Below are 12,493 nucleotides of genomic sequence, written 5' to 3'. Positions count from 1 at the left end.
CAATGGATGTATTGCAATTATGAGTGTTCAGCTTATGCTTTATTGCATGTCTGTCTTCGGTCCTTTGCTTTGGTAGAGCTGGCTGGCCACTGGATCATTAGTTGTATGAGATAGTAGAAGAGCAGGATGTTATCCTGACTTATATAAGGAATGAAATGTGTAAACATTCCGATTACCATCTTTCTCACCAATTTTTTGCGATCTAACTTTAGATTAATTTGTTGACGAAGTAATCGTGGACATCCAGTCTCCCTTATCTATTTCATGTTGCCTTCCTTTAGGCATGTTTGATGGGCCAAACAGTTCTCTTCTGCAGAGAAATTGTCCTGGCCGTGCAGGTGCTCATGAAACTGAGGTAGAGTTCAGTAGGGGACTTCAGCTTGCACCCTCATCTGTTAAAAAAGGACAAAAAGTCTGACCTCGGGTTTTCCGTTTTATCAAGGGCATCGAACACCCTTTGGGAAGAATAGTACCATTTACTGCCTTTCAGCTTCTCATTGTCTTTTGACTTCCTTAGCAGGAGATCCAGCAAATGCAGAGCAAGTCAGCGCCACAACAGCTTGCAGTTCCAACTCCAAGGATGACAAATAGTGCCTACATGGATATTTTTCAGAAGCTAATCGTGGATTTGGATACAGAAGGGCGCTATCTTTTCTTAAATGCAGTTGCAAATCAACTGCGCTATCCGAACAACCATACCCATTTTTTCTCCTGTGTTCTCCTTTTCCTCTTTGCTGAAGCAAATCAAGTGAGTCTATTTTTCATTGCCTACGTCTTTTTCTCCAGTATTGCAAATAAAACACCTTGCTGAAATCTCATATGACCATGTTGATGGATTGATTCTCAATCTAACGTCAGGAATATGTGATTCTCTCTCTCTGTCTCTTGCTAGGAATTTGAAATTTGGATGTGGTTTTACATATTTGTTTTATGTTGTTGCTTGGCTTCTTCAGGATATCATCCAAGAGCAGATTACAAGGGTGCTGTTAGAGCGCCTGATTGTCAACCGGCCACACCCTTGGGGGTTACTTATAACTTTCATTGAACTCATAAAGGTGAAACCTATCTGCCTCTCCTTCTCTTAAGTAATAGCTTTTTGGACCCCCTCTCTCTATCTCTTTCTCTCTCTCGCCCATCAAAAACAATATCTGAGGGAAAAAAAAATGCTTGTTTGTGACAGAACCCTTTATACAACTTCTGGAATCGGTCATTTACGCGATGTGCGCCAGAGATTGAGAAGCTCTTTGATTCTGTTGCAAGATCGTGTGGGGGCCCGGCAGTCAAGGCTGTGGATGATTCTCTTGTTTCTGGTCCCATTTCAGACAACAGCCACTAATTTTGTTTTAAATGTGTATATATACATTTAATTGGTTATTTTTTGGCAGGTGTATCTAGTTCTAGGTGTCATCTGTGAGTATTCCAAGCGATTTTACCTCTTGCATCCCAATTGTTTTCTTAATCAATGAAAAGTGTCAATGTCATAGATAAATTGCAAGCTCTCTCTCTCTCTTTCTCTCTCCATATATATATATATATATATATATATATATATATATATATATATATATATATATTTCTAAGTCGTATATATTATGGTAAATTTGAAAAGTATGTGCTTTATAGGCTGCAAAAATGCAGACAATGTCTCTGAGCTTACATTTCAGACGACTTGGGAAATCCCGAATCTCTTGGATTTTAGCGGAAGTGGCTGCCTTGTGTTGTAAGATTATTGCCACTCTAAAAATGCTTTATGCTACGTTTATTTTGTTAAGGTATTTTTGGGTCGCTATCTCATTTGCCTGCCTGTATTTTTGGTCTTGAAGAGCGCCTGAATAATCTCTTCTTATTCCCAGAAGAGAGATGGAGGAGAAAACAATACCTAATCACAAAACTATGGGAGAAGATGCTATTTATTGGGAATGAAGCTTGGAAGAAAATTGCTAAACCCGTATTCAGAAACTTCTTGGAGGATGCACAATTCAATAAATCGTGACTATTCCGAAATAAAGTCTGGCAAACTCGCAATTTGAATTTGTTTGACCAATCAATCGCTTGAATCATGATTAATTGGCTTACGAAAAGATTGTATCATTGTCATATAAAATGTTGTAATAGAAAACATAATAATAAGTATATATTACTTAAAACGTCACTTAGATTTGTAATATGCTTTTTAATGGTTAAAGTTTGCTAAAATCCAACATAAATATTTTTAGTATAGTCAATGACAATCTCATTCTTCCGTTCCCTAACTGATGATTTACTCTTCTCAAATTACAGAATCTTCGAGTCTGTCGTATACGTGGTGCATGGGTTTTTTTTTGGAAATCTTTTCTTCTTCAAATTCGCCTGACATCACCCTTAATTATGGGAAAAGGTTTAGCGGGGAGGGAGTCCAACTATTTCACGATCGACACATTTGATGATTCCTCAAAAAATTGGGTGCCGGCAATTTGTTTAGAGGCTGGATCGCGATAACGTAGGAATTCAGTACTTGAAAGTCATTGTGCAGTTTCACATCCTTTATGTTTTATGGCTGCAGCATAGAATGCCATTGCACTGTTTTTGCTCCAACGGTTCTAAATTGATAATCTGTTCTATGGTAATCGATTTTAGAAACGAATATGGCTAGATGTGTTCCGGGATGTGAAATGTATAAGAGTGCATTTATACATTAAGAAATTGTCACTCAATCAATTGGAACTAATCTGGACCAAACATTAGTAAATAATGAGACATTTAGGCGCAGAGTTATGACAGCAGATACTACATGCCAGCCATTTTAATGACCAAAGGTGTTACAGGCCAGTGCTTTTTCGGTACATTTGCCGGTCAAGCGATTCATTTCCGGGACCTCTTTTAACAAGCGCCGGCTGGCTAAAGCGAGATTCTCCAACCAATGAATTTAAAGTAAAAACTGATTTGGATCCAAGAATAGGCAGTAAGAACGTGAAGTAGTCAACTATAAACTCCTTTTTGCTATTATGTTCAAGTAACAAGAAAAATTATCTTACACCTAAAATTTGATAGGGTCGTAATATAATCTTTATGGACTCTATTTTGCTTGTAAATTCAGCATATAGGCATACAAGTCTAAGGTTAAACATGTATGCTTAGGGTGTGTTTGAGAGCCAAGGATCTTAAGTCCATGGCTTTGGTGTCCGCAGTGTTTTGCTTATGTGGAAAGAGATCATAACAACAATGTATACCTCATTAGGAAGTTCAGGTCAGACTTGAAATCCACACTTTAGATGCCATTTGATAATCAACAGGTCTGATCTAAAATCAGCGGGGAAGAGGGAAGATTTTATCTCAAATTCAAGAAATTCAAGATTTTAGGCTCTTAGCCACAGGATATTGTCACACTTGATTTTTTTCACGTTGAAGAACTCGAATCTTGGTTTTTGTTTATCCATGTGAGAATGGGTTACTGAATCATCGGACCAACATAAAGTTATTGATCTGTCAAATGGACACGCCATTTTAGACATCAAATTTGAAGAAAAGCTGATGAAAAAAAAAATATGCTTTTGTAAATTCAGTTGACGAAATAATGCATTTTTACTTAGCTCCGGTCCTTGCGAAAAGGGGCGATCATCGGGGTGAGGCAAGTGCAAATGTCCCTTGTCTTAGCAAAACATGCTCAGAACAAGGCAGCAGAACATTTTGTTTCTCTTTGAAGAAAATGGGAACTCCAAATCTCAAGAATCTCAACAATTATTTCTTTCATCAGCAAAGTAGTCAGCTCATACTTGCAATCTCCAGTGTACCGTATGATCATTTCGAAGAGAAATCAGAAAAACAAGAGCAGCCATGGAAGCTTGCGAGAAGCACTGAACTTCGTAGACACAGTGTTGAGCTTCGAGATCTTCCTCAAGCAGATTCTCCTCTCTTTGACCTTTTTCTCCTCGGCCTTCTTTTGGACATTGCTGATGATCTTCTGCATCTTTGTGAATGACTTCAACCTTTTCTTTTCCAATTTATTCTGCATTCAGCCACCGCAAGGAATCAGTACAATAATAGACATCCCCTTCCAACATCTGCAATCCGTAAGGGTGCAGAATTATGCTCAGTGCCTCCTAAATTTGTATATTTCTAAAGTAACTACCTCAATTTGCGTCATGTGGGTTCTGGCTTTGTTGGTCTGCTCAGCTTCCCATGCATTGATGGCACCTTCCTTCTTCCTTAAACTGTAAAAGTATGAGTTACATCCGCCTCACAAGAGGGGACAGGGAGAGAGAGAGAGAGAGAGAGAGAGTACCTAGTAACAAGCTTTTCAGTCTGTGCTTGCTTCCATACGTTAAGCTTGTCAGCCGAGTCCTTCTTTTCACTGTTTAGAGCAGAATGTGGAAAGCATCTCCCATGACGTTTGCTGCATGGGGAAGGAAAATCACCGTCGCCGTCTACTAGACTTTCATTCCTTGAGCTCTCAAATGTACTTCCACCGCTATCCAAATACCCTCCTTCAGAAACTGCATGATGTGAGACTCTGTCAACAACGGACAAGATAAATGACTTTTTATGGGTATAATTAATTATCTTACAGATCCCCAGTGGGAATAAATTTTAACCTTATTGAACGCGTAAAGAAACACAAAATTGAAGAAAACCAATAAATAGCCTGACAAGTTTTGCAAAAATCAGGAGGATTCTTTCTGCAAGTTTAAGTGCAGCGCCAGAAAATAAAAAAAATTTGGCTTGAATATGTGCCAAAGAAGAGAAAACAGACTTTTTTGGTTTACCAAATAAATCCTAATGGCGACTTAAGATCACATAACAGGGAAACAGATCAAACCAGTGAGCTCAGATGCAAAAGAAACCCTTGGAATGTCCCTTTGCTCTTCACTAGTAGGAGACAAGCTCATATCCTGCGATTCACTATCAACATTGGAATCTCTTGACCGGTTATCTGCTGAAGAATTGATATCAAATTCATTGCAGAAAGTCACTCCTCTTGTTCGGATAGGTAAAGGATTTGCATGGCGGCCTGGTTTGACTTCAGAAGCAACTATGGACAAAAAGTTACCAGACAATGTCAATTAGGCAATTGATGAGTAATAAAGCAACAATAATTAGGCTCTTCATACCATGATTTAGGGGAGAGAAAGAGAGAGGAGAAAGAGAGAGACCTGCTCGATCTATGACATTTCTTCCTATAAACTTCTTCGGGTAGAAACCGTAATGCCGCAGCTTGTGCTGGTAAGAGCATCTAGAGAAAGAAAACCGTCTCTTCTCTTTCCCTGCTCCTGTTTTATCATTTTGTGACCCGTTATTGTCTGATGTAACACAGGTGCTCTGCGTATTTAACAATAATGAATGAAAAGTAGCAAATGTATAGGTAAGACATCGTCAGAAACTAAACTGCAGGGAATCAATGAAGCTAACTGCAGAAAACAAACTTTGTTCTTGAGGGAAAAAAAATTCCGTTGGTTCTACCGTTCGACCATATAGAACTTGAATATGGAAGATGAAGAAAACCCAATACTTAAATTGGTTCTACCGTTCTTCTTGTTCATCACGTGACATGAACCATTGTTAGTTTCCTTCAGTGATGCATTTTGATGTACAATTTACAAGCAATGGAGCCTGAACTAGAGGGATACTTGAACTAGCCTATAGAGTTAAAAAAATCACAACAAATAACCCAAAAATTTGCAGTTGAAGAAGAATTGAATTTCTCTAGTAATCAAGAAAGTCGTACAAACCAAAAGTTCAGGTGCCTGAAATCCTAAGGACGACAATGTCTCTTGGAACATTCAGAAACTTCAGAAATCTTACGAACTTGACCATCGTCTAACTGAAAATGGACCATCCTGAATTTTGAACACCTACCACAGGAAAATATTCGGGCGTCCCTTTCTCCAAACCGAACTGGTAAGAAGTAGAGAATGCAGAAATATAACAGCAAGAAAGAATTTGAAAGGGAAACTAAACTATCGGAACAAATCACAAATAGAAGTTAGAAATTTCAGGGACAGAACAACAGAGACCTTTAGAACCGGAGTACTTTTTAAACCAAAGGGACCCACGTTATCCAAATAAACAAATTCCAGAACACAAAACTGCCAGAAGTACAATTCTGCTTCCCTTTCACAAACTACAACTTGAAGAACAAGAAAACCCACAAGCGAAACAGCCAAACGCGAAACTAACCATCGCGTCAAAGAATATGAAAATCTTGAGCACCCATCAGATTATCAGAAGGCGTTTGCATCGTTAAGAAAAAAAATTGATTAAATGAAAAGAAAAAATAAAATATGGAAAGAAAAAAGAACAACAAAAAGAACAAGAAACGGACAACAGATTGACCATCTTACAAAAGCTTACCGTCACTGACCAAGCAACCATGGACAACTAACCAGAGTTCTAGCCAACCAAAGCAGAAACACAATAATCTCCTAGGAAGAAGGCAACCGAACAATCCAATAAGTGTTTGAGAGTTCCCAACCTGGCTCCTTCGGCATGAAAGAACAGGAAGCTCGGTTGAAGCCCGAGGGAGGAGGAGCTCCCTTGGGCTCGAGCAAGATAAGCGGCTAGGACTACAGATGGGAGATGGAGAGGCAGGGGCGTTCTCCATGAGCCAAGCTGCGGTCGACCCGTCACATCTCTCGCACGTATCTGATTTCTTGACGAGATTGAAGGCTGCAATCTTTTCTTCTTCTTCTTCTTCTTCTCCAGCCATCCTGAATCTTCCCCTTCCCTCTTCCTCTCGTCCCTTTTCCCTTGACCTTAATCCTTCTTCTTCCACCGATGATGGTAAGACGAAGATTAAAGGCAGACTGAAACGAGGTTCAGAAATCAACACTACTCTCTTTGTCCCTCTTGCTGGCTCTGTTTCCTGCCGTCAGTCGGTTGTAACAAGACAAAATATGAAACCGGTTTCTTCGACAGCCTGACCTCTAATTGCGGTTCTTTTGGGAGCCGCTTTTCCATATTACGCCCTTTAACATTACGCCCTATAAGGTATAAACATTTTTATTTTACTTTCATTTTTATTGGGAGGTTTTATTTTACTTTTTATTTTTTGTTTCAAAAACCATTATGTTATAAAGTTTCATGAATCTATTTCTATTTTAAAATAGTTTTTATTGAACAGTAACAACTTATTACTGCTTGTTATTGGTGCCAAACAACTTTTGAAAATATGAAGAATTGAATGAGATTTGGCTCCTCCTCTTCTTGTCATAATAAAAAAATATCAAGAAATTTTTAAATTGATGGCGTGCCTCTCCCGCTTCAGTTTTGTCCCTTGAAAAGATGTGACAAATTGAAACGATAAAGGCAAGATTAGCATGGTCCTCCTTTCAATCAATCTTTGAGAAAGTTAATAAAAAAAAAAACTATGGTTGGAAAAGAATTTTACTAATTAGGCGGGACTGAATTGGAAAAAAGCCAAACTTCCGTCCCAACTGACCCATTTCCCGCCACTTATTTTTCTAATATTTCAATATTCGCTCCTTATGAAATCCAACGGAAACATAAGGGGAGCCACACACATCACTGAAAAATGTAAATTTTATTTATTCACAATTTTCCGGAATATTTCCTCCTCCTCCTCCTTCTTCTTCCTTGTCTTTATTTCTGTTTCCTACTGCGAGTTTCTGATTTCCATGGAAGCTCTCTTCCTGCATTCGTCTTCCCCATGTCCTCCGTCCTCTCTTATTTTTTCTAGCTCTCGCAGAATCCCCGTAACAAGAAATCTGGACGCCTCTAGAATCGTCAAAGGGAGATGCGGACGCCCTAATTCCACAAGCAAGTCGATCGCCGCGAGCGTCCGCGAGTCTTCCCGACTTGCCCGGGACGATCTGCTGGGCCTGATTGCCGACCAGGAGAGGGGGATCCGGACGATCGGCGACGAGTCGAAGAGGGCGCAGATCGTCCGGGCGATTGACGCCCTCGGCGACGAGGGGAAGGACACGGTGACGACGGGGCCGTCGCTCTCCGGAACGTGGAGGATGCTGTGGACGACGGAGAAGGAGCAGCTGTTCATCATCCGAAACGCTCGCCTGTTCGGGACACTCGCCGGCGACGTCCTGCAGGTGATCGACGTCGAGGGCCGCAGTCTCAACAATGTCATCACGTTTCCTCCGTCGGGAGTCTTCTTCGTCCGCTCCGGCATCCAGATCGCGTCTCCACAGAGGGTGAATTTCAGGTCGGTTTCCCACACTTCGATTCTGGTCGTCCTCTCTGTGCGTTGCGTATCGGAAGTGGGAACTTCTACTGTCTCTTCCCATCAGGAGACGGCTCCTGCTACGCTTCTTGTCTGGCTTGAGCGTCGCATACCCCATTATCAGAATATGTTTGATGAAGTGGAATTATCCTGCGAGTAAAAGATCTGTTTCCCTCCAAAATTCCGTCCAATGGATAAATCGTAGGACATATATATGAACTTAAGAAGAAAAACAATAAAAAAGCGTTTTAGGACATTAGATCACGTAGAACCGTTGATAAAATTAACGAGTTTTGACATTTTTAATATAGATAACCTTTTCTATAGAAGAATTGGGAGATATCTCAAGTCTCAACCTTATTATTTTGGCGCCTGAGCCTAAGGCTTGGTAATTAGGAAAAATAGTGACAATATCGTGTATACTAGAGTTTAATATATGTAAACATAATTTCTTGGTTTTGTGTATATTTTTTTATAAAATTAAATCTGTGTGTGAAAATTTGGGAATACAGAAAGTCCAAGCTCTTTTATGTGTAAATGTTACTTAGATTTGAAAATGATGGATTTGAGCTTTTCCGCCTCACAATTTTTTTTTCATGCCATGAGAATTGAGAAAGCACTGATATGTTTTTTGTGAAAATGTAGACTCATAGTGGCCATGCTTAACTAGAGTGTATAATCTTTGTAAACACCGATTTGGTCTAGTTGAACAATTAAAACGACTTGCGCTATTAGATGATTATAAAGGAGACGAATTAATTGGCCAAATTTATTCTGATTTGGTTGATTCGGCCAATTGAGGGGCGGATATGATGTGTAGACGATGTTACTCGTTGATATTAGTCACGCTATTAATGACGCTGGAGTGTACTACAGTCTACAGTGGTAAAATGTTGATTGTTTTTTGGACATTGCAGAATCCAAACATCCTGATATTATTGTAGAAGGCTGATTATTTATTTGGAGCGTGTTGTTTGGTGGCGGAGTGAGACGTCGCCGGTGGCGGAGTGAGACGTCGCCGGTGGCGGTCGTCCGGGGTCTTTTGTGGGCTCGCTTGTTACCCGACGAAGATCGAGGCGTAGTTTGGCCGGAGATCTGGTGGTGAAGCTAAGTTGGCCCTGTACCGACCTTGATTTAGATCTGATCCTCTATGTATTTAGAGGGGATGATATAGTGTTATCAGTTCGAATCGAATTCGTGGACAGCTGAATTGATTAGATCGGTAGCTGATTTAACGTGCCAATTTTTTAAATATTTTAACAATTTTCTCATTTTGTACTTTTAAAAATAAATTTTAAATATTTTTTTGCCAATTCACAACTGCTTTGCTGAATGCCAATCTGCTGATTCATTACGGACTTTTACATAAAATGTTCAGCATCCACAGTGCCTGTTCAGCGTTCACAATTATTTCAAAAAGGTTCCTTTGGGGCAAGGGGATAGTTTTTTTTTTTTTTTGGTTCATAGGACACTAAATGTATATTTAATAAATTTTCAATTAGCCTTGAGCAGTTTAAAGCTGACCCTTATAATTGGGCTCAGGTCCATCCAAATTTATTTATTGAAAGTAATATTTTATAGTGGAGTTCATAGTGGTATGTTCCACGAACAACCCCCATGTATTTGAAGTTATTAAAAAAAAAAAAAAACTTTTCTTTCAGTCGTGAGAGGAAACAAACATGCCTTACTGTCTTGTGTGGGCTTAATGCCACATCATCACCCCGTATGACACACGGGGCCCACGGAGCACGTCGCCTTGCCAGTTTAGTCCCTTGCACTGGCTTATCACTTATGAGGTGTGGCTTACTTGCAGCGTAGCAAATATTTAGCTTGCAGTTGCAGGCTTTTAGGCTTTTCCATTTCGGAATCGAATAAATTCTCTGCTATTTTTTTTGTGTTATCCAGAATAAGATTTCTCTGCCTTTTAACAACCGGTTGTGTGGTAAGCTACTTTATTGGTTTATCAGATAGCCCTTTATAAAGGCTTTGATTCTAAAAGATGTAACGTTTTCCTCCCTGTAAAATTTTGTGAAAATTGTTTTTGCGCTTCTAGTTTATGTCTGTTGATGCGGAACAGGGTTCTCTGTTCAACTATCCGAAAAATAAATGTTTTTGTGCTTTTTGTTTGTCGTAGATCATAATTATTTGTTAGATCTTTGAAATTGCATTAATTTACGTTTGAATTTTAGCAATATGCTTTTGTAAATAATTTGAAGAGCCAGCAGGAAATATTTAGTGGTTGACCTACTTTGTAATTTAATACGTTAATTATATATAGCATACGGAGTTTTATATATGGATAAATAAGCAAGATACAAGGATTTCAGATATGGCATACACCAAAAATCTAACCTCGTGGTGGCCGGTAACTGTTTTTTGCAAAACTTTTCTCAAAATCCAATTGGGTTGATAGATTTAGAATATCCAAAACTATAAAATAACATCTGACAAAAATCGGATATGTCAATCAAATTTGAAAATTCGATGTACACAACAAAAACTACAATTTCCTTTTTCCATCCACTTATGTTTGAAAATTTCAAACTTAAATTTAAGGAAAACCGAATTGGTACGGGAGCCACCAGAATGCCCATTCTGGATAGCTAAATTCTAAAAAAATCTAAGGTGCTCTACATATGATAGAAGCATATGGTAAGCCTATGAGAGTCTGAGAGCCCTTGTTCGTCGTGCCCAGCCCATTGAAATATACAGGTGAGCTAAACTTGGCTTTTAAGTGCTGACTATCAGGAATGAGCATCATGTGGGGTACAACAAAGGAGTCTCCATAGGGTCATCATTGGAAGGAAAAGGAAGAGCCTTTTCAGCTTTCTCAATTGTTCAAATTGTTTGCCGAGACTTCTCCACTGATAAAGGCATTTTGCAGATTCACAAGTGCCGTTTTGCGAGGTTCAGGCTGGGAGCTTCCTTTGCCCCCTTTTGGACAAGGATGGTGTGACTCTCTCCCTCTCTTAAATTTCCTGCTCTTTTCTTATTTTTTATTTTTTATTAATTTGCCACTGTCCGAATGACAAGCTAGAATAGACTAACGAACCATCTTATACACTTAGGTTTGAATCTATCTATCTAGACGACATGATCCGCGTTGCCAAGGATATTCGGGGAGATTATTTGGTTGTTGACCGTGCTCCTTATAGCTGGAAAGAATGAAACATGCATGCAAGCACGGTAATCTTAACTTTTTTTTCCGTGGCTTTCGTCGTTGCTTTGCAAAGGAAACTCGCACGTACTTAGGCATGCACTTGAGTGCAGTGCCTATGTTTATCTCTTACTATATCAACAAAATGCTTTTTTGTTCATCGTGTTTCCGTTATTTTTCCTCCTTCCGTATCTTATACTACAGGTTTCTTCTGAGTGGTTATTTCTCACGAATCTGGCAAGGCAATTTTTAGCCTTTGGTAATCGTTTTTTTTTACTTGCTCATGTGCATTGGTCCTCTTGATAAAAGAAGGGGATTGCCAAACGTTGTCAAGTTACGGATAGTTATCCCGAGCGTCCTCGTGATATAGAGGCATAGATATAGCGTATCTATTTATGTACTTATTGCTATTTATTTATCTTCCGGTTCCAGTTATCTAAATAGCGGAATGCCTATGAACGATGCTGTTTTAAATCCCTCATAGTTCCTAATTCCTATAGTACGATCCTACAACTACATTGCGCCAATGTCCCACCTTTCGATAAAACTGTAGCCAAATTTACACACTATGAGTTGTTCCTTCTCCTTTTGCCACGTTAAAACTCTCAAGTCTCATACGTACTCCTTTTAATTGAAGGGAGACCGGCTCATGGCGAAGACCATGTCAGTAATACACTTTCATCTTTACTTTACTCCTTTTAATTGAAGGGAGACCTGCTTATACCTTCGACTGTCACTAATTTGTGCGCAGAAGCTGCGAAAGAGATTGAGTACCCAATGCCAAATGAATAAAGGTGAAAGAACAGTTTTCGAAAAGACAAACTGCTTCCGAAGAAAAATGAAAATATCCATAAAAAAAGGCCGCGTAGCCCTAGTGAGCGGTTGAGTCGTTGACTCTTGAAGTCAGTGGTTTGCCCCAGCCATCGATAGAGCAGAGGTCTCAGAAGTTATAAGACTCATTGGGCATCATCGTCCACTATATAAAATAAGCACTTATATCTATTGTTAAGTTCTTCCAAATGACCATCGAGCATGCCTAATCCATTTCAAACATTTTAGTTTTAGCACAAGGTTTGCACCTAGTTAGGTTTAATACGTATTGCGGTATTGGCCCCATCTACACCTACAGACGCATCCTATGAGCGCACCTTCTGGCTGTCTACCTC

The 12,493-nt window shown here is 39.4% G+C and overlaps 3 protein-coding genes across 6 annotated transcripts in view; 2 read left to right on the top strand and 1 right to left on the bottom strand.

The window, feature by feature from the left end:
- LOC116253657 (uncharacterized) overlaps positions 1-1,499 on the top strand; it is a 27,321-nt gene extending 25,822 nt beyond the window's left edge. For 2 of the 4 annotated variants that reach the window (XM_031628591.2, XM_031628592.2), the window contains exons 49-51: positions 521-748; positions 954-1,055; positions 1,181-1,499. In XM_031628591.2, coding sequence (XP_031484451.1) covers positions 521-748; positions 954-1,055; positions 1,181-1,336 — 486 coding nt within the window. In that variant the 3' untranslated portion in view covers positions 1,337-1,499. Of the gene's footprint in view, positions 1-517; positions 749-953; positions 1,056-1,180 lie in introns of all 4 variants that reach the window. The other 2 variants (XM_031628589.2, XM_031628588.2) reach the window with 1 other exon arrangement.
- A 2,259-nt stretch (positions 1,500-3,758) lies between these two features.
- On the bottom strand, positions 3,759-6,820 carry LOC116253270 (uncharacterized). Its single transcript, XM_031628036.2, has 6 exons — positions 6,449-6,820; positions 5,130-5,295; positions 4,796-5,008; positions 4,262-4,472; positions 4,109-4,190; positions 3,759-3,985 (listed from the first exon to the last, which is right to left on the bottom strand). Exons 1-6 carry the CDS (start codon positions 6,680-6,682, stop codon positions 3,794-3,796), a joined length of 1,098 nt encoding a protein of 365 aa, XP_031483896.1. The 5' UTR covers positions 6,683-6,820; the 3' UTR covers positions 3,759-3,793.
- Positions 6,821-7,499: 679 nt separating this feature from the next.
- On the top strand, positions 7,500-11,487 carry LOC116252204 (probable plastid-lipid-associated protein 11, chloroplastic). Its single transcript, XM_031626324.2, has 3 exons — positions 7,500-8,152; positions 11,055-11,120; positions 11,239-11,487. The coding sequence occupies exons 1-3, from the start codon at positions 7,611-7,613 to the stop codon at positions 11,336-11,338; spliced, it is 708 nt and encodes a 235-aa protein (XP_031482184.1). The 5' UTR covers positions 7,500-7,610; the 3' UTR covers positions 11,339-11,487.
- The last annotated feature ends 1,006 nt before the right edge of the window (positions 11,488-12,493 follow it).

The sequence above is a fragment of the Nymphaea colorata genome, chromosome 4, assembly GCF_008831285.2.
Source record: "Nymphaea colorata isolate Beijing-Zhang1983 chromosome 4, ASM883128v2, whole genome shotgun sequence".
In the NCBI taxonomy this organism is placed as follows: domain Eukaryota; kingdom Viridiplantae; phylum Streptophyta; class Magnoliopsida; order Nymphaeales; family Nymphaeaceae; genus Nymphaea; species Nymphaea colorata.
Note: the sequence above shows the minus strand (reverse complement) of the source record. Positions and strands in the feature narration are given on the sequence as shown.